This window comes from Acipenser ruthenus, chromosome 31 (genome assembly GCF_902713425.1).
Source record: "Acipenser ruthenus chromosome 31, fAciRut3.2 maternal haplotype, whole genome shotgun sequence".
NCBI lineage: Eukaryota > Metazoa > Chordata > Actinopteri > Acipenseriformes > Acipenseridae > Acipenser > Acipenser ruthenus.
This window is the reverse complement of record NC_081219.1, coordinates 6,417,124-6,442,577: the sequence shown is the minus strand read 5'-3', so window position 1 is coordinate 6,442,577 and position 25,454 is coordinate 6,417,124. Positions and strand designations below refer to the sequence as shown.

General features: G+C 38.8%; 1 protein-coding gene across 1 annotated transcript; it reads left to right on the top strand.

Moving 5' to 3' along the window:
- The first annotated feature begins 19 nt into the window (after positions 1-19).
- Positions 20-25,141, top strand: LOC117397004 (serine/threonine-protein phosphatase 6 catalytic subunit). Its single transcript, XM_059005595.1, has 7 exons — positions 20-167; positions 10,100-10,195; positions 10,760-10,825; positions 11,575-11,716; positions 17,932-18,011; positions 23,362-23,571; positions 23,761-25,141. Exons 1-7 carry the CDS (start codon positions 93-95, stop codon positions 24,007-24,009), a joined length of 918 nt encoding a protein of 305 aa, XP_058861578.1. The 5' UTR covers positions 20-92; the 3' UTR covers positions 24,010-25,141.
- Positions 25,142-25,454: the final 313 nt, after the last annotated feature.

Genomic DNA, 25,454 nt, shown 5'->3' with positions numbered 1-25,454 from the left:
CCATTGAAAATCAGCGGAGTCGCTTTTTTGTGTAAAGGGAAGTGACGTTTCGACCCTCCCTTGCAGTCGGTAACACGGTTGTTGTTCCTAAAATGGCGCCGCTAGATCTAGACAAGTATGTGGAAATCGCAAGACAGTGTAAATACCTCCCAGAAAACGATTTAAAGGTAAGAAGGAACACTAATATAAATAAACGGTTGCAATTATTTGGTGCAGACTCAGCCCTATTAAAATGTATAACTGCGCTTAGACGAGTTGTGGGCAACCCGGAGTCTGGAGCGCTACAGCGGAACCCCAACAATTCCTAGTCGTGAAACAGCGCAAAGCTGTTTAAAAAAACAATAACAATAACAACAACAACAACAACAAAAAACTACCAATTTTAAAATAAATATATGTAAAAAGATATTGCTTACAATTCAAATGTTATGCTGGGGAACGGTTATTAAGCGCCACGGCTCAGAAAGTGGGCTGTGCAGGGTGTTGTGTGCATTGAAATATTATAAATTAATCTATATCCCTAATTTTCGTTTAAACTATATTCATTAACTTCTAGCCCAGAACAGTTTGTTTTGTCGCCATAATGTATATGCGTTCACTCTCAATCTATGTTTGTTGTAGTTCAAAATAACTGGCTTGTTATGTAATACTAGTTAATACACTAAATATTACATGTTTCTGTAAAACTAAAGTCAGGTATTGCTGGTTAATACTTTAATATTTTGATCGAAGTAGCAATAGTAAACTAGTTATACTACTTTTTGTACATATACGGATAAGGAAGTGTATACATTGCGATGCACATTAGCTTATACATTAGATCTATGAAGTGTGTTAGAGCTCAATCAAAACATTCACACTAACTAAGGAACTTTTTATGTGTGTAACACTGGTTTAGTACAATAAGCCTGTATCTTACAGTAGGCTGCATATATTGGTGCGAACAGTAAAGAGTTAATATTTGAGCCTACATTTTCTGTCCCAACCAGCTACAATTACAAACATTGTGGAGTAGTGGTTAGGGCTCTGGACTCTTGACCGGAGGGTTAAGGGTTCAATCCCAGGTCTGTACCCTTGAGAGAGGTACTTCACCTAGACTGCTCCAGTAAAAACCCAACTGTTTAAATGGGTAATTGTATGTAAAAATAATGTGATATCTTGTAATAATTGTAAGTCGTCCTGAATAAGGGTGTCTGCTAAGATATAAATAATAATTAATTAGCCTAATCGTTAGGTACTCATTTCCAATGTGTGGGGCTTGATTTGTTCTGCTACACAGCAATAAAGTTAATTGTGGCTGACTAGATAAACAAGTATGTTAGTAACACATCCTCGCCACTACTGTACATTCAAAAACGCGATCGGTGTGACATCCAAAGTATGTATAGAAATGGTAATGACTAGTTTTAATGAAAATTGGTTGTGCTATTTAAAACCTAGCTGTCATTAGGTAAGCAAATGAGGTGTTAGTACCAAGATGGAGTATATTAAAATGACCGATTTACAGTATGTGGAATAACGTTTTGTGTTTAATATACATACCAATGTAAGTGCTTAGAGATAAATGTATAAAAATGGGTTATTCTATGACACGATGGACCTTCAATACTTTCTGAAAGTTTTGTTGAAAAATATTGATGTTTGGGCAAATTACAAGACATTGTTTCACCTGAGTGATTGCTATGACATTAATGCACGTTTATTCACGGGGTCTTTTATAAGCAATAATGGACACTACTCTCGATTTATCTTCTGAAAATAAATATTTTATAAATTCAATAGTTCATTCATTACATTACACCGTGTAACATTTTTTTTTTTTTTTTGGTTCCTCGGTAGCAAGTGTTATTTCCTAATTGCTTATGCCTCAAAAGTATAGAAAATGGCTATTATTCCCCACAAACTTTACTTTTGTGACCAGGACAGTGATATTTTGAAATTTACCTATTTTCCAGAACATTCCAGATAGATTCAGTGCTGAGTAAACTTGGAGTAACTTCTAGAACTTTCTAGAACTTTCCAGTAATATAAATAGTAGTATAAATACAGGGGCCTTAAGCCCACCAGTTCAGTTTAGTTCCAGCTGCCTAAGTGGATACATATCTGCATTTTTCTGAGATGGCATCAAGAGGCTGCAAGCATCTGGCAGACGCATTTTGCTATGTCTGCGGCCAATTTATCAAGACAAGAGCGAAAAAGTACTCTGTGGAAGCATCTGCTAAGATGTGTGAGGCCTACAAGGCATATTTCGGCATGCCTGTTGGGGATCAAGACAAACCCTGGGCACCTTATTTCACCTGCGAGCACTGCAAAAAAAATGGACAATTGTTGCTTGGAATTTTATGTTATAAAATTAGTTACAATTTTTAAAATTGTAAAAGTTTTTAATTTTAAAATGTTTTACAATTTTCAATGTTATTGAAAAAATATATCATATATGAAAAATGTTGCGAGAATCTCTTACACATTAGTCATGGGTGAAATAAATGTATTTTTGTAGGATGGTACAGAGGGGAAAAGAGAGCCATGAAGTTCGCTATCCCAAGAATTTGGCGGGAACCCACTGACCACTCAAGCAACTGCTACTTCTGCATGGTGGACCCTTCCAAGCGGACCGAGTTCTCTGTGGGGAGGAACAACGTCAAGTGGGAGCCACTGGTGGACCCCCGGAAGGTGCTGATGCCACCACTGCACATCAAATTGGGCCTTATGAAACAATTTGTCAGAACTCTAGATAAGGAGTCGGCAGCCTTCAAGTACCTTCAAGACTTCTTCCCTAAGCTGTCTGAGGCAAAGGTCAAAGCCGGTGTCTTCGTCGGACCACAGATAAAGAAGATCCTGGAGTGCAATGAATTCCCCAAGAAGCTCACTAGTAAGGAGAAAGCGGCTTGGAACAGCTTTGTCGCAGTGGTTCGGGGCTTCCTGGGCAATCACAAGGCCGAAAACTATGTGGAGCTGGTTGAGACTCTGGTGAAGAACTACGGCACAATGGGCTGTAGGATGTCCCTCAAAGTCCATATCCTTGATACTCATCTTGATAAATTCAAGGAGAACATGGGAGCGTACTTGGAGGATCAAGGCGAGTGCTTCCACCAGGATATACTGGACTTTGAACGCCGCTACCAAGGACAGTATAACAAGAACATGATGGGAGACTACATTTGGGGGCTGATTCGTGAAAGTGATTTACAGTATAATCGTAAATCTCGAAAAACTACTCACTTCTAAATCTTTTGTAGTCATTTTTGTATTACTTTAGTATAAATACATGTTAATTTGGATTCATATGTTGTTTTTTTCTGACTTTATGTGAACGAAAAGACACAAATTCGCCCGTTTTCTCATTGGAAATAGGTAAATTTCAAAATACCACTGTCCTGGTCACAAAAGCAAAGTTTGTGGGGAATAATAGCCATTTTCTATACTTTTGAGGCATAAGCAATTAGGAAATAACACTTACTACCCAGGAACAAAAATTGTGTTATAGTGGAGGGGGGAAAAAAACATACCTGACAAATTTAGTTTATGAAATAGTACCTGCTTATGTCCACTCGTTTTTTGATATTTATAAATGTTGTAAAAACAAATATATTAACACACAACACAGAATAAGTGTTCTAACTATAAGTCAGATACATTGGATTTACAGTGTTTTCCCTTTTCTCTTGTCGTGTTTTGTTTCTCTGTGCTAGAGTCCTGCATCGGGTTGGGTGTCCACGGGTGACCCGCAAAAGAGGGTCGGGTCGGAATGTGAACTTTTTGGGTCTGAATTTGAATCGCCAAAAATGTTTTCTGTGTAGTCGTCTGTAAGCCTTTCCCAAATAACGTATTAGAAGGTAAATGTACTGTACCAGTATTTCCTGCACTAAAGCAGGAGGCGATTAGGGAGGAATCAGCTGACTAAGCAGTGTTGTTCTCAGTTGTTTGATACGTCGTAAGATCTTTTTATCACATCTGCCTGGTGATATTAAAGGGTTTATATCATGTAGTTAGAGAGGTAAATCAGAAGTGTGGAATTATTTTGGAATCACAGTGAATGAAAATAATTAACATGTGACTGGATTCGTTGCTTGTAAAACCTGTCATTATGTTTTTGTGAACTCTGCAAAAGCACAGGTGGAGCTCCCTTTCAACTGGTGACACGAAAGGAACAGATAGGTATTTTATAGTAAAGTAAGTAAGTAGAGATAGTTAATATGTTACAATGTTAAAATATATCCAGACCATTAGAGAAAGCTACCACGCTGTATAGCCTATTGTGTAAACTCAATCTGTGGAGAATTGTAGAGATGTCTGTGTGTTAATGCAAGAGCATAAGAGTCAGTTAACACAGGCAGTAGGACAAAGGCAAAGGACAAACACTTGCAAGTTCTGGTTGGGTTGCGGGTAAGAATACTGTTGTAGCGGCTTGCTGGTTCGAGTCAGGACCTGTAGTAGGGGGTCTGGATCGGAAACAGGACCCGCGCAGGACTACTCTGTGCTGCTGAAAATTTATCCGCACTTTAACAATTAAATGCCTGTCTCAGTGACGTCGTATGAAAAAACAAACAAGCAGACAGTGAAATTCAGTTCCTCCCCTATCCAATGATATGCATAACAAGCTGTACTGCAAATTATGGTGGCCCAGCAAGTCAAAGAACAAAGTGCGTTTTTTTTGTGTTTACCCAATCACGGGCCCAGAATGACGCTTCAGTATGATTGTGTTTACATGATCGCAAGCTGTTTGTTGTGTTGCTTAGAACTGTGTAACCACATTTTGTTTGGGGACCATCTGGAGTTTACTTACGAACCACAGGTTGGGAACCACTGTTCTAGGGGATGGAAATAAGATGGCCATTGCATTGCAGTTTGATTTTGTGAGCTAAAATACACACTTGTGTTTATTACCTATGCACTGCAGGGATGGAAATAAGACTCCTATTGTATAGCAGTTTGGTCCATTCTAGGTTTTATTAGCCAGTGTATATGTAACAAACTCAGGTGTGTCTTAATAAACTCATAGTAAAACCAGGAATGGATGAAACTGCATGTAGTTGGTCTTATTTCCATCACTGCACTGTATCTTATCAAGCTAATATTAACAAGTAAAGGTCTCAAACTGCTGTATAGTGGTATTATTTTTTACATCCTTGTAATGTATGTGAAAATGTGAATCACATTTTGCATATATTATTGAAATGGCCTTTGTTTCGCCAGCTAAACAGGAATGTAAGACCTTGTGCATGTTCTACTTTTTCATGATACCGACAGCTGTATTTAGGCCCTTGTTGAGGAATGGGTAATTCTGTGACTTTTTTCCATTGACGATGTGTTATTCCTTTGCTCATGTCGCCTGATTCAAATTAAATGTCTGTTGCAGAATTGTTACCTGAACATTATTCAGTTTTCTTTGAAATGGAGGGGGGCAGATTAGGGTTTTGACTTTTTTTAACAGCAAACCAAAAATATTACTAAAATTTTGCACATAAGGGGAGACATTGACATATCCATGGTATTTTTTGAGATTTTTATTTTTGGGGTTTCACCCCAAGGTCAAAGGTGAAAAACTTAAGGTGTATCTTTCCTTGGTTGTCTTCCAGATTTGTTTTCTGGAATAGCTATGTGATTTCCAATAAAAATGACACCTACCACACAAGTCTGGAGCACAAACAGTTTTTGAGTAAAAGCAGGGATGGAATTCTCAACAATGTAGTACAGGTAGTCCTATGCGCAGTCAGGTGTAAAAATAAAAAAAACAAAAAAAAAAACAAACCCACTAACACTAGTAACTGCTGTAGAGAGGGAGTTTTGTTTCAAGATATCCTGAAACAGGTGATATAAAAAAAGAAATTAAATAAAAAGATCTTGGTCAAACTATGCACAATATAGGCTGACATTTTTAATGTAACAGGCACTACTATTAAAAAAATAAATAAAAAATGATGTACTTGACTTGACCATTTTAATCGCCATAGTATTATCTGAAATCACCCCATACTTTCCAGACCCTGGGTACGCACCTACAACAGAACCTGGCCATGCTACATTGATAGCCTGGATTAGAACATAGGGTGCATTACCGGATGCGCCACTAGGGAGCCCCTGACGTTTGTTATAATTTTTATAAAAAGGCATCTCTAAACAAAGGAACAAGGCAAAGCCACTTTTGGAATTATTTTGAGGAATTGGATGACAAAAACACAAGTTCAATGTAGGGCTATAACGAAGGGTACATTTTGACCTTCGAAGGTTCGGAACAAATTAACAAAGGAAGGTTTGAACCTTCAGTGTTACTAATTTGCATAATTTACTGGTGACATTACCATAGCTACTTGTTTATATTTGATTGAAAATCCTATTTTACAGGTAATCCATATAAATGGAATAAAACATCCACATGTAGTTTAAAAATACATTATGTAGAACAGTAATCATGTTCAATCAAATAGGAGGAGTGGCAAACACTGTTGCTGTAGCAAAGGTCATTCAAAATGATCTAGACAGCATTCAGAACTGGGCAGACACATGGCAAATGACATTTAATAGAGAAAAGTGTAAAGTACTGCACGCAGGCAATAAAAATGTGCATTATAAATATCATATGGGAGATACTGAAATTGAAGAAGGAATCTATGAAAAAGACCTAGGAGTTTATGTTGACTCAGAAGTGTCTTCATCTAGGCAATGTGGAGAAGGCCAACAAGATGCTCAGATATATTGTGAGAAGTGTTGAATTTAAATCAAGGGAAGTAATGTTAAAACTTTACAATGCATTAGTAAGACCTCACCTAGAATATTGTGTTCAGTTCTGGTCACCTTGTTACAAAAAGGATATCGCTGCTCTAGAAAGAGTGCAAAGAAGAGCAACCAGAATAATCCTGGGTTTAAAAGGCATGTCGTATACAGACAGGCTAAAAGAATTGAATCTTTTCAGTCTTGAACAAAGAAGACTATGCGGTGATCTGATTCAAGCATTCAAAATCCTAAAAGGTATAGACAGTGTCGACCCAGGGGACTTTTTTGACCTGAAAAAAGAAACAAGGACCAGGGGTCACAAATGGAGATTAGCTAAAGGGGCATTCAGAACATAAAATAGGAGGCACATTTTTACACAGAGAATTGTGAGGGTCTGAAACCAACTCCCCAGTATTGCTGTTGAAGCTGACACCCGGGGATCCTTCAAGAAGCTGCTTGATGATTCTGGGATCAATAAGCTACTAACAACCAAACGAGCAAGATGGGCTGAATGGCCTCCTCTCATTTGTAAACTTTCTTATGTTCTTATGTAATTGATGCTGCTTGCGCGTAAGCTTGCATTGCAGCAGCACTAACTGCAGTGGACTTCGGCAAAACAAACTTAATTTAACAGTTACCGTTCCAAGTAGGTTATCAGTCAGTCACATTTTACTACTACTGAAAATATTAATAATGATAATAATAATATGAACTTAAGTTTGTAAAGGGACCCCAGAGATTGGATGTGCCTCCATGATACATCAATAGTCGCTTGCACAGTTTGCATTCAACTTTTTTTTTTTTTTTTGGTCGTCTGGGCATTTAACAAAAAAAAGCCCAAACAGCAGAGGGAGGGATTGAGAGACATTTCTTTCAATACAGCCTATGCCTATCACTTTGCTGTCAAAATGGTTTATGAAGAAATGTTCCTTTGGTTAACACAGGCTGGAGGGGGGCGGGACGGACGGCGCTCAGTTTTTAGTGTATTTTGTATATTTCAAACATATTCTACCATAGCACTTCTCTTACACTGTCTTGTACACTAGGTATTCAGTACATATTTTATTAAAGCACTACAACTGCTATAGGTACCCCCCAGTGCTTTGGATACTATACCCTGCTCCATACACGGCACCGGGACATATAGAGTTGCTATGTATAAAGATTTGGTTGGATTTTAAAATAAAAAGATCGAATTTTGCTTACGAGTGACATTTAATGTGTGCTTTTATAGTATTCATACATTGACAAACGATTTCTGTTAACAGAAAAGAAAAAAAAAACACAGTGCGTGAATTCCGTTTGACGAACCTTCGAAGGTTAAAACAATCTTTGAATTCCTGGCTAGCGAACAAACTTTCGAACGTTCGAACCTTTTAATACAGCCCTTATTATTATTATTATTATTATTATTATTATTATTATTATTATTATTATTATTATTTCTGCCAAAAGTGGCTTGAAAACTCACCATATTCTGTAGGTTGGTAGATGCTTATGGGAAGATAGAAAATGCTGAAGAACTTATGTCGTAAGTCACGTGGTTTGGCTGCCGTATTCGATTGATATAAAACATTGTAATAATTTTTCTTTCAAAAACGACTTATTGCAGAGTGCTGAAAGTTGGTATAGTTGTTGAGTGATAGTCCAAGATTAACTGGTGTTCGTAAGAAGCTGATAGGTTGTGTGGTATGGCGGCCATGCTGCATGACTAGGGCCCTGTGAAAATCACGATTTCACGGGCTGCGCGGAAATCGTGAAATTAGCCCAATACCGTGATTTTTGTAATATGCTTAAATAAAAATAATTTCATAATTTGTATTTCATACAAAAAAATAACATTAACGCAACTATACAGCGCTGATATGTGCCTGCGTATAATATTAACCATGCACACAGTGCTGTGCAGTGATTGTCATGTGACTAATTAAAATACACACTATAAACAAGAATGAATGTCTCTAAAAAGGCTAAAAATGTGTCTGCAGCTGATCACATAAAGCAATATCCAGCAGGAGTTTACAAAACAATGGAGGTAAGCTCTTCTGTACGTCCTGCAACGTTACTGTAGATCACTACCGAAACTCGTCTGTTGACAGCAAGTATTCACCGAAAGAGAAAGGCGAAAATCCAGAGCAGTACCGCAACTGCTTTACTTGCAGAAACAAAAAAACGGTGACATATATTCCAAAAGTCCACTTATTAAAATTTGACCTGACAGAGGTGTTTGTTTGCGCGAATATCCCTTTTGAAAAACTGGACAACCAAAAGTTACGGAAATTCTTCAGACAGAGGGTAGCAAATGGTAGAGCGATTCCTTCATCAGCCCAGCTGAGTCGCCTCCAGAAGGGGAGGCACCCCTGCCGCCGTCGCCGCCAGAAGGGGAGGAGCCCCTTCCGCTGTCGCCTGGAGTCGCTGCGAGCTCTGCTTCGCCTGGGGTCGCTGCGAGCTCTGCTTCGCCTGGGGTCGCTGCGAGCTCTGCTTCGCCTGGGGTCGCTGCCAGCCCTTCATTGCAGCAGGGGAATATTGTGGCTGGAGCACTACAAAGGGGAGCTGCTGCTGGCCATGAAGAAGGGGGGGGGGGGGGTCAGGAGACCAGCTCCCCCCGCAGCAGTTTCGCTGCAGGAGCGAGTGTGGCCGGAGCCCCAAAAGAGGGAGCTGTCGGCTACGAAGAAGGGGAGGGAGGGGGGGAGGTGAGGAGACCACCTCCACCAAAGCCCTGACCACCCCCCCGTGCCATAGCCCGGTGCCTGGGGGTTGGTTTCCTCAACCTGGGCTCCCAGACACCCGGGCGAGATTAGGCAGCTCGTCCTCTGCCAGTGTATATATAAAACCTTGTGGTAATGCGTGGCTGTCGGTTAGTGCGTTGTTAAACTAGTCGGTAGTCACCCGTAATTAATAAACTCGTGCAGATTGTAGAATAATTACTAGCTAGTTAAACCCCTCGGCCACGTATGTAAACCTTAAGTGCTCTCAGTTCAGTGTGGGAGTACAGAGGAGAAGTACGAGAGAACGGTGAGTTTAAACAGAAACTACAGGATCAGTGAAAGCGATTGCTAAGCCTGACCAATTTTGTTGTGTTTTATGTGTTCGAGATTTGTTTTTGTTTGAATATTTATTTTGCTCTGTGACCACTGTTTTTTGTTAATATTTTATTTATTTTTGTTTCAAAATAAAACTGCGCAAGCGCCATTGCACCATACCTGCAGTGTCTGAGTCTTTCCTGCTTCTGGTCTGACGTCACCACTCTGCCAACCCTGTCACACCTCGCTTTTTATAAGTAGATTAATGTTAGGGAGGGTGCCCATCACGACATGACCTGATGCTTGTTTTTGGGTCTTTTAAAGTGCATTGGAATTTTAAAATGTGTTATTTTATTTTCCAGCGATTATGTGACTATGTCTGTGACCTGTTACTTGAAGAGTCAAATGTTCAACCAGTGTCCACTCCTGTTACCGTTTGTGGAGACATACATGGCCAGGTGAGAAACTCGAAGGAAAGCAAAATTTGCTAAATGTTAAGTAAGCACATGGTACTTGCCTATATACATTTGTTTCTTGCAACTACTTTAACATTATCTGTCCGTTTCCCCCCCCTTTTTAATAGCACTGTTTAGAAGTGCCACTGGCCATCTGTTGTATTTCCCTTTTACAAAGTGATCAAATCATGTACTGCAGGAAACACGAGACAAAGCTGGACTTGGAAAGCTGTATGAAGCACTTATTCAGTGTAATTGTAGACTACAAATGCAGTACATTCCTGATTTGCATTTCCTTATATTGAAGAGTTGAGCTGAGCCTTTAACACCATCTCTCAAAACCAAAATGAGTTCAGTATTGGGTTGCTGCCTTTTGAGGTTTCATAGTCTTATTCTCGAACTGAAACTATTAATGTACTGTACAGAAAACTGCATTCAGTTGACCTTTAATTGCCATTTCTCTGTCATGTGGTCTGTTTTAGTGTTGCTAAACTGTGTATTGGTTTATGTATAGTGGTTGCTAAGCTACACATGTGATTTTAACACTAATTCTCTTTTCTTTTCCAGTTTTATGACTTATGTGAGCTTTTCAGAACAGGAGGCCAAGTCCCAGACACAAACTACATTTTTATGGTAAGTAAAGTCCCAGCACTGGGGTACATGGGATTATTGTATTCTAGTCAATACCACCAAAGCATTGAGTGCACTTCTGCAGTCCTTGAAAGTTTGGTTTCAAGTAAAAAAGACAAATGTTTTGGATCGTCCCCACCTCAATGGAAGTGTTTTAGGAAGAATACCAAAATATTAGCTCTCAACTCTGATTTGGGTCTATAATTGTGTGTTGCCCATGACTGATGAAAATGAGCACCAAAAAGGGGCAATGTTTGAGACTTCAGATCTTTCAAAGTTTTCAAAATACCTTATTGATACTCTGAACACACAGAACACCTATTGGTGACCATGAATGGTAATATGATGCAGGCAAATACGTGGTAAATGGGCAGGTAACTTTAAAGTGACTGCTGTGGTAGAGACCTAGAGAAGTAAACTATGGGAGATACCAGAACTGAGTCAGAAATGGGCTGACCAGATGTGTCTGTATTAAAGAAGCATGTACTTGGTCTTTGTGGTTTGTATGTAAATAAATAATAGGATTCAATGTCCAGATCCTTTTTTGTTAAGTAACAGTTAGTTAGTGGTAAGCCTGTTGATTCTGTATTTGGGTGGAGTGACACATGAGTGCCAACATTTTGTTTTTCATTTGGCTAAGTGTGAACTGTAAGTTTTTAACTGACTCATAAAAATCAGTGCTGCCCAGGTCAATATTTTTATTAGGTCAATCGGTAATCCTGTTTACCTTTTCTGTTTGTTTTTTTTGGCAGGGTGATTTTGTAGACCGAGGGTATTACAGCCTTGAGACATTCACCTACCTCCTTGCCTTAAAGGCTAAGTGGCCAGACCGTATCACACTGCTGAGAGGCAATCATGAAAGCAGGCAGATCACACAGGTGTATGGCTTTTATGGTAAGTTTCATCATTTAGCCAAAAGTACCTTATTGTTGACAACTAACATTAAAGTGTGTTGGTGCAATGCTAAACTACAGTGATGCCTGTAAGGGTCGACACCTTGTAGGTTTTTGAATACACTGTTACTAGTTTATTTAAATGCATAATAACCTTTAAATTACACTGGCTCTAACAGCAGATTGCCCAGTAGGAATGAATCGCTATACTGGTTTTGCGGTTTACCGCGGTTTAGGTGCATTACGGTATATATGTTTCTGTTTTAGCAGTAGGACCCATCATTTCGTAATTCTAGATCAACTAAACAAAGCACTTTGTATTTTTTTGTAAACAGTTAGAATAATGCTGAGAAAAGCCAAGAAAAAAAAATAAAAAACGGATCTGAGGCGGATCTGAGCAATACACATAGTCCCTTCACCACAGACATAACACAAATACCTGCTTCCACATCCAGCGCTCAAAGAATATCGCAGACATTTGCCAAGCTTTTTGAGATGTTCTAGTAATAAAATAATGACTTGGATAGCATTATTGAGGAGTTTGGTGATAAAACAAGATGATTTATCGGTATGCACTGCTGTGAAGAGATGTGATAAATACAGCGAACGTTGAATAGTATTTTAGGTCTATATATTTATAATATTTATAATTTGCTTGTGTATTATGTTTTGTAAAAGTTTCAAACCCCAAATTAAAATTTTCATGACGCAAGTCACTTGTAGTCTCTCTCTTTTGGCATCTTCTACTACTGTAAGTTATGGCCTAATGTTTCATATGAAATCCATTTGTTGCTAATTGACAATTATCATGCTTGAAAACTAACACCTGATAATTATAGAAATAAATACATAATACATTGGAAATCTGTGATTCGAAAAAGCAACAAAAATGTTAACTAAAGACTACAGCAACAGTCTCAAAATGTCAGTGATACAACTAAACGAAAAGGAGAAACTACCAGAAAAATAGCAGAAAGACTTGGTTTACTGAAAAGCAATGTGTGGCTATTATTGACAAACACAGGAGAACAGGAACTACTGCAACTAGCTGAAGGTGTTGAAGACCAAGAAAGATTTCTGCAAAATCTGAAAGAGCAGCCCAGCAAAATCCTTGGATTACTGCAAAAGATTTGACACAAGAATTGAGAGAAGATCAAGAAATTCACAAGCGAACAATTAAACAATACCTTAACAAAGTGAATGTCCATAAGCGATATGAGTTTGAATACTTGAAGCATAATGATTCCTTCAACCAAATTTTATAGTCAGACAAATCCAAAATATAAAGCAACAATATCATATATCCATTTTTAAACAACTTTAGCATAACAGAGACAGAAGTGTTAAAGGGACTAGGAGCTCTTAAAATAAACAAATCCCCTGGGCCGGATGAGATCCTCCCAATAGTACTCAAAGAAATGAAATAAGTTATTTACAAACTAAGATCATGCAACAGTCTCTTGACACGTCAGTTGTACTGACAGACTGGAGAATTGCAAACGTAATACCGATCCACAAAAAGGGAGACAAAACTGAACCAGGTAACTACAGACCAATAAGCCTGACTTCTATTATATGTAAACTTATGGAAGATATAATAAGATCCAAAATGGAAAATTACCTATATGGTAACAGTATCCTGGGAGACAGTCAGCATGGTTTTAGGAAGGGGAGATCGTGTCTAACTAACCTGCTTGATTTTTCAGAGGATGCAACATCGACAATGGATAATTGCAAAGCATATGACATGGTTTATTTAGATTTCCAGAAAGCTTTTGACAAAGTCCCTGTGGCGGAGTGTCCCGCCCTTATTTATTATTATTTGTATTTGTTTGTGGCGCTGATAAAAGCGCTGCGTCTTTTGGTATTGTTTTTTATATTTATAATTTAAAAACCCTGTGAGGATACGTGACTGATCAGCTACTGATTATTTAACTAGCTGACAGTCACGCATCCTTACCAAACGCGTGCAGACTGTGGCCGAGGGGTAATAAGATAATTAACAGCTAGTTAACCCCTCGGCCAGAGTATAAGAACCTGCAGCTGTCCATGCTGCAGGGTTGTGTGTACAGAGAGGAGGTACGGGGAGATAGAGAGGAGACAGAAATTAACAATTGCTAAAACGTGCTGGATTAGCCAGCACGACACTTACTTGTTTGTCTGTCTGATTCGTTTGGCCCTCGTGCCCTTTGGTTTCTGTTTTGTTGTTTGTTTAAATCTTTTATTTTTGTTTTGTTTATTAATAAAATCAGCTGAACGCCGTTGCGTTCAGCTTCACCCGCCCATCCATTGTTTTGATTCAGTTACTTCCTGGTCCGTGACGTCACCACACCTCACCACTGCAAGCCATCCTGCCACAGTCCCGCATAAAAGATTAACCCTTTCCAGTCCATTTATTAAGTGCGCGTCAGGTCCAATTTATTTTCACACGCACAGTTAATTTTAGACACGCTGTTTAACCCTTTGCGGTCCATTTATTAATCGCGCGTCAGGCACGCCAGGTCTAATTAATTTTCACACGCGCAGTTAATTTTATACGCGCTGTTTAAAAGTATTTTTTTTCACAGTCAAACGGGTTTAAATGTCCCTGCATATCAACAAAGCACACACTAGGCATCTCCAGCCCCGCCCCAGCCTTTTGTTTGCTATAGCGTTCAGCTGTGTAAGAAATAAATAATAATAATAATAATAGTCGTAAATACCGATCGATCATCTCCAGATCACTCGTTTTATCACCAAACTCCTCAATAATGCGATCCAAGTCATTATTTTATTACTATAACATCTGAAAAAAGCTCTGCAAATGTCCATGATAGTCTCAGTGCGCTGACCCACTTAGCCAGCTTGTTTACTATGGACGCCCATTATCTGATACCTGATACCATGTATGACTATTCATGAAATACGCCTTTTTTTTTTTTTTTTTTTTTTTCCCCGACTTGTCTCGGCTCCTGTCGCTACCACTCGGCAATTGAATGGTTTTCTCGTCTTTTTCCGGAGAAAAAACGACTAAACACCCGTTTATTGCGTTGCTATAATGATGTCGGACCCAGTCCGACAAAGGACCTGTGAGGAATAATTGCAATGTCGGACCCAGTCCGACAATGGACCGCAAAGGGTTAAAAGTATTTTTTTCCACTGTCAAATGGGTTTAAAAGGCCCTGCATATCAACAAAGCACTCACTAGGCATCTCCAGACCCGCCCCACCCTTTCGTTCGCTATCGCTTTTACATATGCTAAGAAATAAATAATAATAATAGTCGTACATACCGATCAATCATCTCCTGATCACTCGTTTTATCACCAAACTCCTCAATAATGCGATCCAAGTCATTATTTTATTACTATAACATCTCAAAAAAGCTCTGCAAATGTCCGTGATAGTCTCTGTGCGCTGACTCAGTAACAGCCAGCTTGTTTCCTTGTGACTGCCCCTATGTGATGCCAGGGGCAAGTATGACTATTCATGAGATGCGCCTTTTTTTATGTTTTTTTTTTTTTTTTTATCTGCTTGTCTCGGCTCCTGTCGCTCCCACTCGGCCATTGAATGGTTTTCTCGGCTTTTTCCGGAGAAAAAACGACTAGAAACCCGTTTTTTTGATGATGTCGGATAGGGTCCGACAATGGACCGGATAGGAATAATTGCAATGTCGGACCAGGTCCGACATAGGACCGCAAAGGGTTAATTCTCAAACTGAATGCAGTAGGGATTCAAGGAAATGCATGCACATGGATTAGGGAGTGGTTAACATGTAGAAAACAGAAAGTACTGATTAGAGGAGAAATCACAAAATGGAGCGAGGTAACCAGTCGCGTACCACAGGGATCAGTGTTAGGTCCTCTGCTCTTCCTAATCTACATTAATGACTTAGATTCTGGTATAGTAAGCAAACTTGTTAAATTTGCAGAAGACACAAAAATAGGAGGAGTGGCAAACACCGTTACAGCAGTAAAAGGTCATTCAAAATCATCTAGACAGCATTCAGAACAGGGCAGACAAATAGCAAATTACATTTAATACATTAAAGTATAAGGTATTGCACGCGTGCAATAAAAATGTCCATTATAAATACCATATGGGAGACTAGCAAAGTGGTGAGTGGTTACAGATGTGTGCAGTGCAGAACGGATACAAAACAGACAGACAATGATTTCCAGGTGCAAAGGTGTTTATTGATTATACAATGTCCAGAGCCTTAGGGCAAACACCTGTAAATAATAAATGATGGAAGTGATACAACGGCGTGTATCGCTTCGTTTGTAATCCTCTGGTTTGACCCGAAACCATAAAACACAGTCCAAGTTCTTTCCTCACCCACACGTAACACAGAACACAAACACAGTGTTTATTTTAGTGCGTGAAACTAGTGCTCGTGGTGAAGACAGTACGTTTGTGAAACAGGGTGCTGGTGTTTAATAACAAACAAAAGGTTAACAAACGCATCTGCTCCTCCAATCCTTGGATGCCACGCAGTTTACCGTCCGGGTACCGTTGGGTAGCGTAGCTCCGCCCCCTTCCTAAATGACCGACTTCCACCTACTCTAAGGAATAAATTGTCATGCCATTTAGTAAAGGGTACTCTGTTCCTTTTACACAACGCCCTCACAGGTTGGGAGGGAGATCTAACACCAAGAATCATTCGATCTCTGTCACAGAGACACTGAAATTGAAGATGGAATCTATAACAAAATACCTAGGAGTTTATGTTGACTCAGAAATGTCTTCATCTAGACAATGTGGGGAAGCTATAAAAAACTGCCAACAAAATGCTTGGATATATAGTGAAAAGTGTTGAAATAATAATAATAATACGGCGACCAGAACACAGACAAGATTTTGACTTGTTTTTCTGAAGTCAGACAGCTGAATCGATGCCTAGCTAGCTCAGGGCAGTAAAAGACAGTCACAGCGGCATTTGTGACGTCAGGCAGGAAAAACAGTTGCTGTTTACTTTTATTCTTCTCTGTTTTTGTTGGCACAGACTTTGTACAATTTAAATGTATAATGTATAGAAATTTAATGAAAATATAAATTTGTAAAACGGCGTGTCTCCATGTATAAGAACTCCTCCTAAGAGAACACCCTTCTGGTGAAACCAGACACAAGTCGCCAAGAAATTTGGTGTTTTCTGTTTTGGTGAGTTGGTTCACCATTGTGTCAGATGTTCATGTCTCGAACATTGCTTCTGTACATAATTAATCTAGAGTTGCTGCATTTATTGTGTGTGTGTGTGTGTGTGTGTGTATTTTTATTTATTTATTTATTTATTTATTTATTTACATATCAATACACTGAACAGGTCATGTGACACTACTGGCAATGGTAGCGCACAGAGTTCATACAACACAGTGTACGAAAACTTTGGGATCTACTATCTGAACTAATGTTCTCTGTTCTATAATAAACAAACTCGGCTACTTGCCCATTTGTCGACGGTTTCGACTTGCTTACTCACTCTTTGGTATTCAACCCTGGTTCTCTCTCGCTCACGCTCACTCACACACTGTGCTGAAGAGCTTGAGCATGGCAAATAAACAGTTAGGGCGGTTATGTGATGGGTGGATACATGACGGATTACTGTATTTATTAATTTTACTTTTTTTTCACAGCCCTGTTTACCCTTTTGTTTAATTTCACAGCTGACTAAAATCTGACTGTATAAGAACATTTTGTTTACTGTTACAGATGTGTGTGTTTTTATTAAATTTTTTTAAAACTGTTTATTGTTTTTTTAAAATTTGAGAACCAAAACAAATAATTGTTCCAGTATACCATGGTATTTATTTTGACAGTTATACCAGCGCTTCCCTAATTGAACGTTTCTGTTATTTGTGCCACTGTAGTATGTCTGTTGAAATGTGCTGCACATGTCTGCTGGCTATCTGTCCTGACCCCCTTACGAGCAGAGTCGTGCATTCTGGTTATCTGCGCACATTCAAGGAACACCCCAGTAATTGTCTTGAACAGGTTGGTCAATGCAGCCACTGCTTTGAGGGACAAGCCTGTTGCACGGGCACCTGCAATTGTGCCCCTTGTGAACTTGAGATTCTTCAGCTTTCACATGGTTTTTGCTGAATAGTCGCACAAAACTCCCACAGTTTAAGTCTATAGGATGACATGACCTTATACATTTGCATGCTTTAGACGTCTTTTTTTAAATTTTTTTATTCCTTGACTGTCAGCATTATAATGCCTTTTTTCTTTTTCTTAACAGATGAGTGCCAAACCAAGTATGGAAATGCAAATGCTTGGAGATACTGTACCAAAGTTTTTGACATGCTTACAGTGGCAGCAGTGAGTAGATTTTATATTCACAATTTCATTTATTTTGAGAAGTTGTCCTAATACTGAACTCATCTGCACAATTTGCCAGTTTATTCCATATTATCTTTGCATTGTCTTTGGATGTAGACATTTCAGTAGCATTGGTAATGTTTTTTTATGTCCATTGTATTTTTATGTATTGTCCTTTTTCATATACAAACATTTGAAAAAACTGACGTTCTTGCTATAGCAACAGATCAAACAACAAAGCCATGAAGCGAGGACTGAGCATTTTGTTTTCTCCACTAGATGTCTCTCATACATTCATTACAAACATTTTGACCAGTGGCGGCTGGTGGCCAAAATAAATGGGGATTCAGAAAAAAGGCAGAGGATCATTCAGGGGCGGACAAGTTGGTGGTCCGGGCGCCGGGGACTACCAGAAATTGGGTCCGGACTTCCAAACTGTAATGATGCAAAGCCCGCGGGACTACAGACAGCTTCTAAAGATTTTTTTTTTCTTATGCAGTTACTTCAAAGATCTTCTGTATAGAAAATTTTTGGTTACTTTGTACAGACAGACTGATAAAACAGCTCAGTTTACTTCCCGTTTTTAGTACAGCGCAATATTCTGAACTATCCACACAGCACGAATTAGCACAGCTCTTTCCAGTTTTTTCTTTCCTTTTAAATTAGGGGTGGGCAACGATATGAAAATTGTACATCGATATCATGCACGTGTTTTGATATCGATAATATCGAAGTCTTCCAAAAACACAAATATAATATAACACAATTGCAATATGAAACATATATAGACGTTAACAGATATTTACATGTGAAAAGCAATAACTTAACTAACTGTAACTTTGTGGTGCTTTGCTTCACAATATCCATAGAGAAAAACAAGGTATTGTTATTGTTGTACTATTCCATCATCAGCTACCTCAAAAAATAAATATTTCAATGCGCAGACTTTGGAGTTGTTTATTTTTTTAGTTAATCCAGAAGTAATTGAATCTTCATCGTGACTCACGACACCTCTAAAGTATTGTGTATGTAATGCTGAATGTTGCATTATTTTGAGATGTGTTTTGATGTTTAAAAAGTACATCTCATTTATAATAGCGAAAGTTCCCATTTTAAAAATACATTAATAACAGAGTAAGTAATCACATGGACAAATAAGAACATAAGAAAGTTTACAAACGAGAGGAGGCCATTCAGCCCATCTTGCTCGTTTGGTTGTTAGTAGCTTATTGATCCCAAAATCTCATCAAGCAGCTTCTTGAAGGATCTCAGGGTGTCAGCTTCAACAACATTACTGGGGAGTTGGTTCCAGACCCTCACAATTCTCTGTGTAAAAAAGTGCCTCATTTTCTGCTCTGAATGCCCCTTTACATTGTCAATACCTTTTAGAATTTTGAATGCTTGAATGTGATCGCCGCCTAGTCGTCTTTGTTCTGCATATGACATGCCTTTTAAACCAGGAATAATTCTGGTCGCTCTTCTTTGCACTCTTTCTAGAGCAGCAATATATTGCCTGTTCTTTGTTTACACCGACGTCTTCCGCAAGCGTCACTGGGTATCCTCTCTCCGGCCACCCGAATGCACAACCAAGCACAGTTCTTTTGGGCTGAGCAATCCCCCAAGGCCCGCCTCTCAGCCACTCAGAGAGAGGGAACGCCAACACACCCTTTTCCCCACCTCTCCGTGTCATCGCCATGACTGACAGGCGGATCTTGCAAGACTGCTGCCCTCTTCCTGCAGAACCATGGACACACCAGACAGTTAGCACTGATCTCCCATTACAAATAGCTACATTGATAAGTAGTGATTTTCTAATTGATTAAATGTTTTAACTAACATTCGGCCCATCTTCCTCGTTTGGTTGTTAGTAGCTTATTGATCCCAGAATCTCATCAAGCAGCTTCTTGAAGAATCCCTGGGTGTCAGCTTCAACAACATTACTGGGGAGTTGGTTCCAGAATCCCACGATTCTCTGTGTAAAAAAGTGCCTCCTATTTTCTGTTCTGAATGCCCCTTTATCTAATCTCCATTTGTGACCCCTGGTCCTTGTTTCTTTTTTCAGGTCAAAAAAGTCCCCGGGTCGACACTGTCTATACCTTTTAGGATTTTGAATGCTTGATTCAGATCGCTGCATAGTCTTCTTTATTCAAGACTGAATAGATGCAATTCTTGTAGCTTGTCTGCATACGACATAACTTTTAAACCTGGGATAATTCTGGTTGCTCTTTGCACTCTTTCTAGAGCAGCAATATCCTTTTTGTAACAAGATGACCAGAACTGAACACAATATTCTAGATGAGATCTTACTAATGCATTGTAAAGTTAACATTCCTTCCCTTGATTTAAATTCAACACTTCTCACAGTATATCCGAGCATCTTGTTGGCCTTTTTTATTGCTTCCCCACATTGTCTAGATGAAGACATTTCTGAGTCAACATAAACTCCTAGGTCTTTTTCATAGATTCCTTCTTCAATTTCAGTATCACCCATATGATATTTATAATGCACATTTTTATTGCCTGCGTGCAGTACCTTACACTTTTCTCTATTAAATGTCATTTGCCATGTGTCTGCCCAGTTCTGAATGCTGTCTAGATCATTTTGAATGACCTTTGCTGCTGCAACAGTGTTTGCCACTCCTATTTTTGTGTCGTCTGCAAATTTAACAAGTTTGCTTACTATACCAGAATCTAAATCATTAATGTAGATTAGGAATAGCAGAGGACCTAATACTGATCCCTGTGGTACTCCACTGGTTACGTCACTCCATTTTGCGCTTTCTCCTCAGTAATTTCTGTTTTCTACATGTTAACCACTCCCTAATCCATGTGCATGCATTTCCTTGAATCCCTACTGCGTTCAGTTTGAGAATTAATCTTTTACGCGGGACTTTGTCAAAAGCTTTCTGGAAATCTAAATAAACCATGTTGTATGCTTTGCAATTATCCATTGTCGATGTTGCATCCTCAAAAAAATCAAGAAGATTAGTTAGACACGATCTCCCTTTCCTAAAACCATGCAGACCGTCTCCGAGGATATTGTTACAATATAGGTAATTTTCCATTTTGGATCTTATTATAGTTTCCATAAGGATCTCATCCGGCCCAGGGGATTTGTTTATTTTAAGAGCTCCTAGTCCCTTTAACACTTCTGCCTCTGTTATGCTAAAGTTATTTAAAACTGGATAGGAACAGGTCGACATGTGGGGCATGTTGTCCGTGTCCTCCTTTGTAAAAACCTGTGAAAAGTAATCATTTAATATGTTTGCTATTTTTTTCTCTTCGTCTATGATTTTGCCATTTATATCTCTTAGACATTTAACCTCCTCTTTGAATGTTCTCTTGCTGTTATAATATTGGAAAAACATTTTGGAATTGGTTTTAGCCCCCTTAGCAATATTGATTTCTATCTCTTCTTGGGTTTTCTAACTTCCTTTTTGACTTGTGTTTGCAGTTCCAAGTACTCTTTCTGTGTACTTGGTTTTTGGTCCCTTTTTAAACGCTCTGAAAAGTGCCTTTTTTCGCTGAATATTTTTTTTAATTGATCTATTAAACCATTTTGGCCATTTTGTTTTAGATTTAGATTTGTCTACTTTTGGCATGTAATTGTTTTGTGCCTGTAGTACTACATTTTTAAAAAACAGCCATCCTTTTTCTGTGGATGTTCTCTATTTTACTCCAATCTACTTCTGTTAGTCTCATAGTTAGTTTCATACCTTCATAGTTTTCTTTTCTAAAATTGTAAACCTTAGCTTTAGTCATTACTTTTGGGGTTTTAAAAAACACTTCAAATGAGACCATGTTGTCTGAGTTTGCTCTCTGACCACTGTTTTAGTTATTCTGTGTTCGTTATCTACAAAGACTAAATCAAGGCATGCCTCCCCTCTAGTCGGTGCCTTGACAAATTGCGTTTGGAAGCAGTCATTTGTCATTTCCACCATTTCTATTTCGTCCGTCGTGCTACCCACCGGGTTTTCCCATTTTATATGGGGGAAGTTGAAATCCCCCATTAGTATGGCTTCTCCTTTTCTACACGCATTTTGAATGTCATTGTATAACAGATTATTTTGCTCGGCGTTTGAATTTGGCGGTCTATAGCATGCTCCTATTATTATGCCCTTTGAATTTTTGTCCATTATTCTGACCCATATTGATTCTGCATTGTTTTCTTTGTCCAAATTCAACACCTGGGCTTCAAGACTATTTCTTATGTATAGTGCTACCCCTCCGCCTCTTCTGTCCTGCCTGTCTTTCCGATACAGTGTGTACCCACTAATATTATATTCGTCTCCATCACTCTCAGACAACTAAGTTTCTGTAACACCTATCACATCGTAGTTACTTGTTAGTACAGTAGCTTCAAGTTCTAATATTTTGTTTCCGAGACTTCTAGCATTAAGATAAATACATTTAATAGCTGTCTTACCTGAGTTGTTGCCTTTCTTTTGATGTGGTCTCCCTTCTGTTTTTTTTTGTTTTCTCCCCCCTTCCTTTCTAGTTTAAATGCTTCTGGACCTCCTCAAGGATCCTTTCTCCAAGTAGATTGGTTCCCTTTCTGTTTAAGTGCAGTCCGTCCCACCTATATAGATAGTCCTTGTTGTAGAATGTGCTCCAATGTTCAAGAAAGATGAAGCCTTCCTGTGTGCACCACGATTTCAGCTATGCATTTTGATTTTGTATTTCCAGCTGTCCATATAGTCTTTTGCAAGGTGCCGGCAGTATCCCAGAAAATACCACAGTGTTGGTCTTGTCTTTTAATTTCCTTCCTAGCTCTCTGAATTTGTTTTGCAGGGATCTTGGCCCGCCTCTTCCAATGTTGGTTGTAGTTGGATTTATTTTGGGGGTGGGGGGTGTTTATGCTACAACCTAACTTGCTTCCAATTTCTTATTATTACTATGATTAGCTGCAAAGACAACAGGGCCAACCAGTGATTGGATAATGTTTTGCTTGATCGGTTTTTATTGTGCACAATTTCCTAGTAACTGTAATATTACTTGTGTAATAGAAAATAAAAAATGACTTATCATTAATATCTCCAAGTCAAGGAGCTCGAATGTCTGAGGTCACACCAGGTTGAATCTGAGTCTTTTGTGGCTGTGACTAGTCCGAGTCACGAAAAATCTGACTCGAGTCCTACAAGTAATTTTATTTTTTATTTTAAATTGAGCAGGCACTGCCTCTTACCTCTTCACTGCCTCTCTTGCCTTTTTAAATTGAGCAGGCATTCCCTCTCTTACCTCCCCTAAGGAGCATGCACTGATTTGGACGCATGTGTTTTGCTAAAATTGTAACGTGGTAATTGAAAACTGTAAATGTTAACCTTTACCTGTCTTTGGTTTTTGTCTGTAGTTGATTGATGAACAGATCTTGTGTGTGCATGGAGGGCTTTCCCCAGATATCAAGACCCTTGATCAGATTCGGACTATAGAGCGCAATCAGGAGATCCCACACAAGGGGGCGTTCTGTGACCTGGTGTGGTCCGACCCTGAGGATGTGGACACCTGGGCCATCAGCCCTCGAGGGGCAGGCTGGCTGTTTGGAGCCAAGGTCACTAATGAGGTAACCCAAACACATTGCTTCCTCAAATTGTATTTACAATTAAATAAAATTTATTGTGTTCCATACATTTCTGAACCGGTTGCATCACAAAAACACATCCGCCTTCCTTTTATGGCACACCAGATGCAAAACTGATTGGTGGACACCAGCTGTAAGCATGTTAATATTTTCTTTATTTTCTGTTTGCAGTTTGTTCACATCAACAACCTAAAACTGATCTGCCGAGCGCATCAGCTGGTGCACGAAGGTTATAAATTCATGTTTGACGAGAAGCTGGTGACAGTATGGTCTGCTCCTAATTATTGCTACCGCTGTGGAAACATTGCATCAATCATGGTCTTCAAAGATGTGAACACAAGGGAGCCGAAGCTGTTCCGCGCAGTTCCAGATTCAGAACGGGTTATTCCACCCCGAACAACGACACCGTATTTCCTTTGAGCCCCCCCCCCCCCCCGACCCCCCCCCCCCCCCCCTCCTTCTCTACTTTTATGTATGACCTTTTTTTTATTGCCTCCTTCGCTGCTGAAATTGCATCGTTGCCCCCTTTTTTGTGTGTGAAATGTTTAGGTTATAGAAGTTCTTACACTTTTTCTTTTACAAAATTTTAAAGTAGCAGCAATACCAAAGCTCAGCACATTGGCTTGTATTGACACTTCCCGTTCCCGTTATTTCAAAAATATTTTAATTTTTTTGTTTTGTTTTTGTTAATTTGATTTGACATAATCTTGCTTCTGCATATCATAGTTACTGATGGTATTTACAATGAAAGATTAAGTGATACTGAACACTATGCAGAGTTTAATATGAACATGTTACTTGCTGTCTTCTCTGTTGTATGTATCCCTGCAATATCTCATTCAACACAATCGTTTTCATATTTTTCACATGAGCCGGGTCTCCTTGTAAACTGGGGAATGCAGCCAAACCATGGATATGTGGAGGAGCTTGTAGTTACTGACCAGAGGTTTTGAACAGAACGTTCCCTGCTATTGCATCCAAGTAAAAGCTCTCACCTCTAACCTCCATTAAACAATAAACAAACATTAAAACCAGCAAAAATTTGGTTTAGGATAGAAGGTAGGATTTCCTTGGATACACTACTGGGAAAACTATGGCATTACAAACTTGTGATTTACTGGGTTTTAAATTGATTAATGCCCCATATGAAACATTAGTGATCATGTTGATACAATATTACAGGGATACATAGGAGACACAAACTAAGTAATGGATTTGTGTTAAACTCAGTATTGCTTCATTGTGAGTGTAAAGTTCAGCAGCGAAGTAAATAAATGGTGCACACAAGGACTATAAACCTAGTTTGTGCTGTGTAGAGACATCCAAGATGGAAAACTGTCAAATATTTTAAATGGATAATAAAGTGGTCTAAAGGCTGCAATTTTGTTATTTTAACAAGGGGACAGAAGCAGAGAGTGTTCTCGCGGTTTGTACATTTAAATGATTGTATTGATCCTTTTTCTTCCCCAGATTCGTTGTATTTTATTATAGTAATATAGTATCTGCAATCCACCCAGAGGTTAAGTATTGAAATAAACTGCTTTATTATTGACTTTAGGTGTCTTCTATTTGTATATTATGTCAGTAGCCAGTACTTCTGCCATTAGATAAACCTGAACATCAGCTGAAGATGTTGCTAAATAGAAAACATTTTGTCCAGTTTGTCTTGCATTAAAGATTACAATACTTTTTGGTTGACCATCTATTGTCAGTTAGAAATAATCTTTATTAATATATATCTTATTTTTAAATATTTATTTTAGTATTTGATAGGGAGAAGAAAAACACTGTGAGCTTGCTTCAAGATCTCTTGGTGTTTTCATAGAGTTGAGTAAGGTATATAGGGCTTGCCATACACATTCATG

Coding starts and splice junctions, on each gene's coding strand:
- LOC117397004 (XM_059005595.1), top strand. CDS start 93: ATGGCGCCGCTAGATCTAGACAAGTATGTGGAAATCGCAAGACAGTGT. Junction 10,196..10,759: donor GTGGAGACATACATGGCCAG/GTGAGAAACTCG, acceptor TTTCTTTTCCAG/TTTTATGACTTATGTGAGCT. Junction 18,012..23,361: donor ACATGCTTACAGTGGCAGCA/GTGAGTAGATTT, acceptor TTTTGTCTGTAG/TTGATTGATGAACAGATCTT.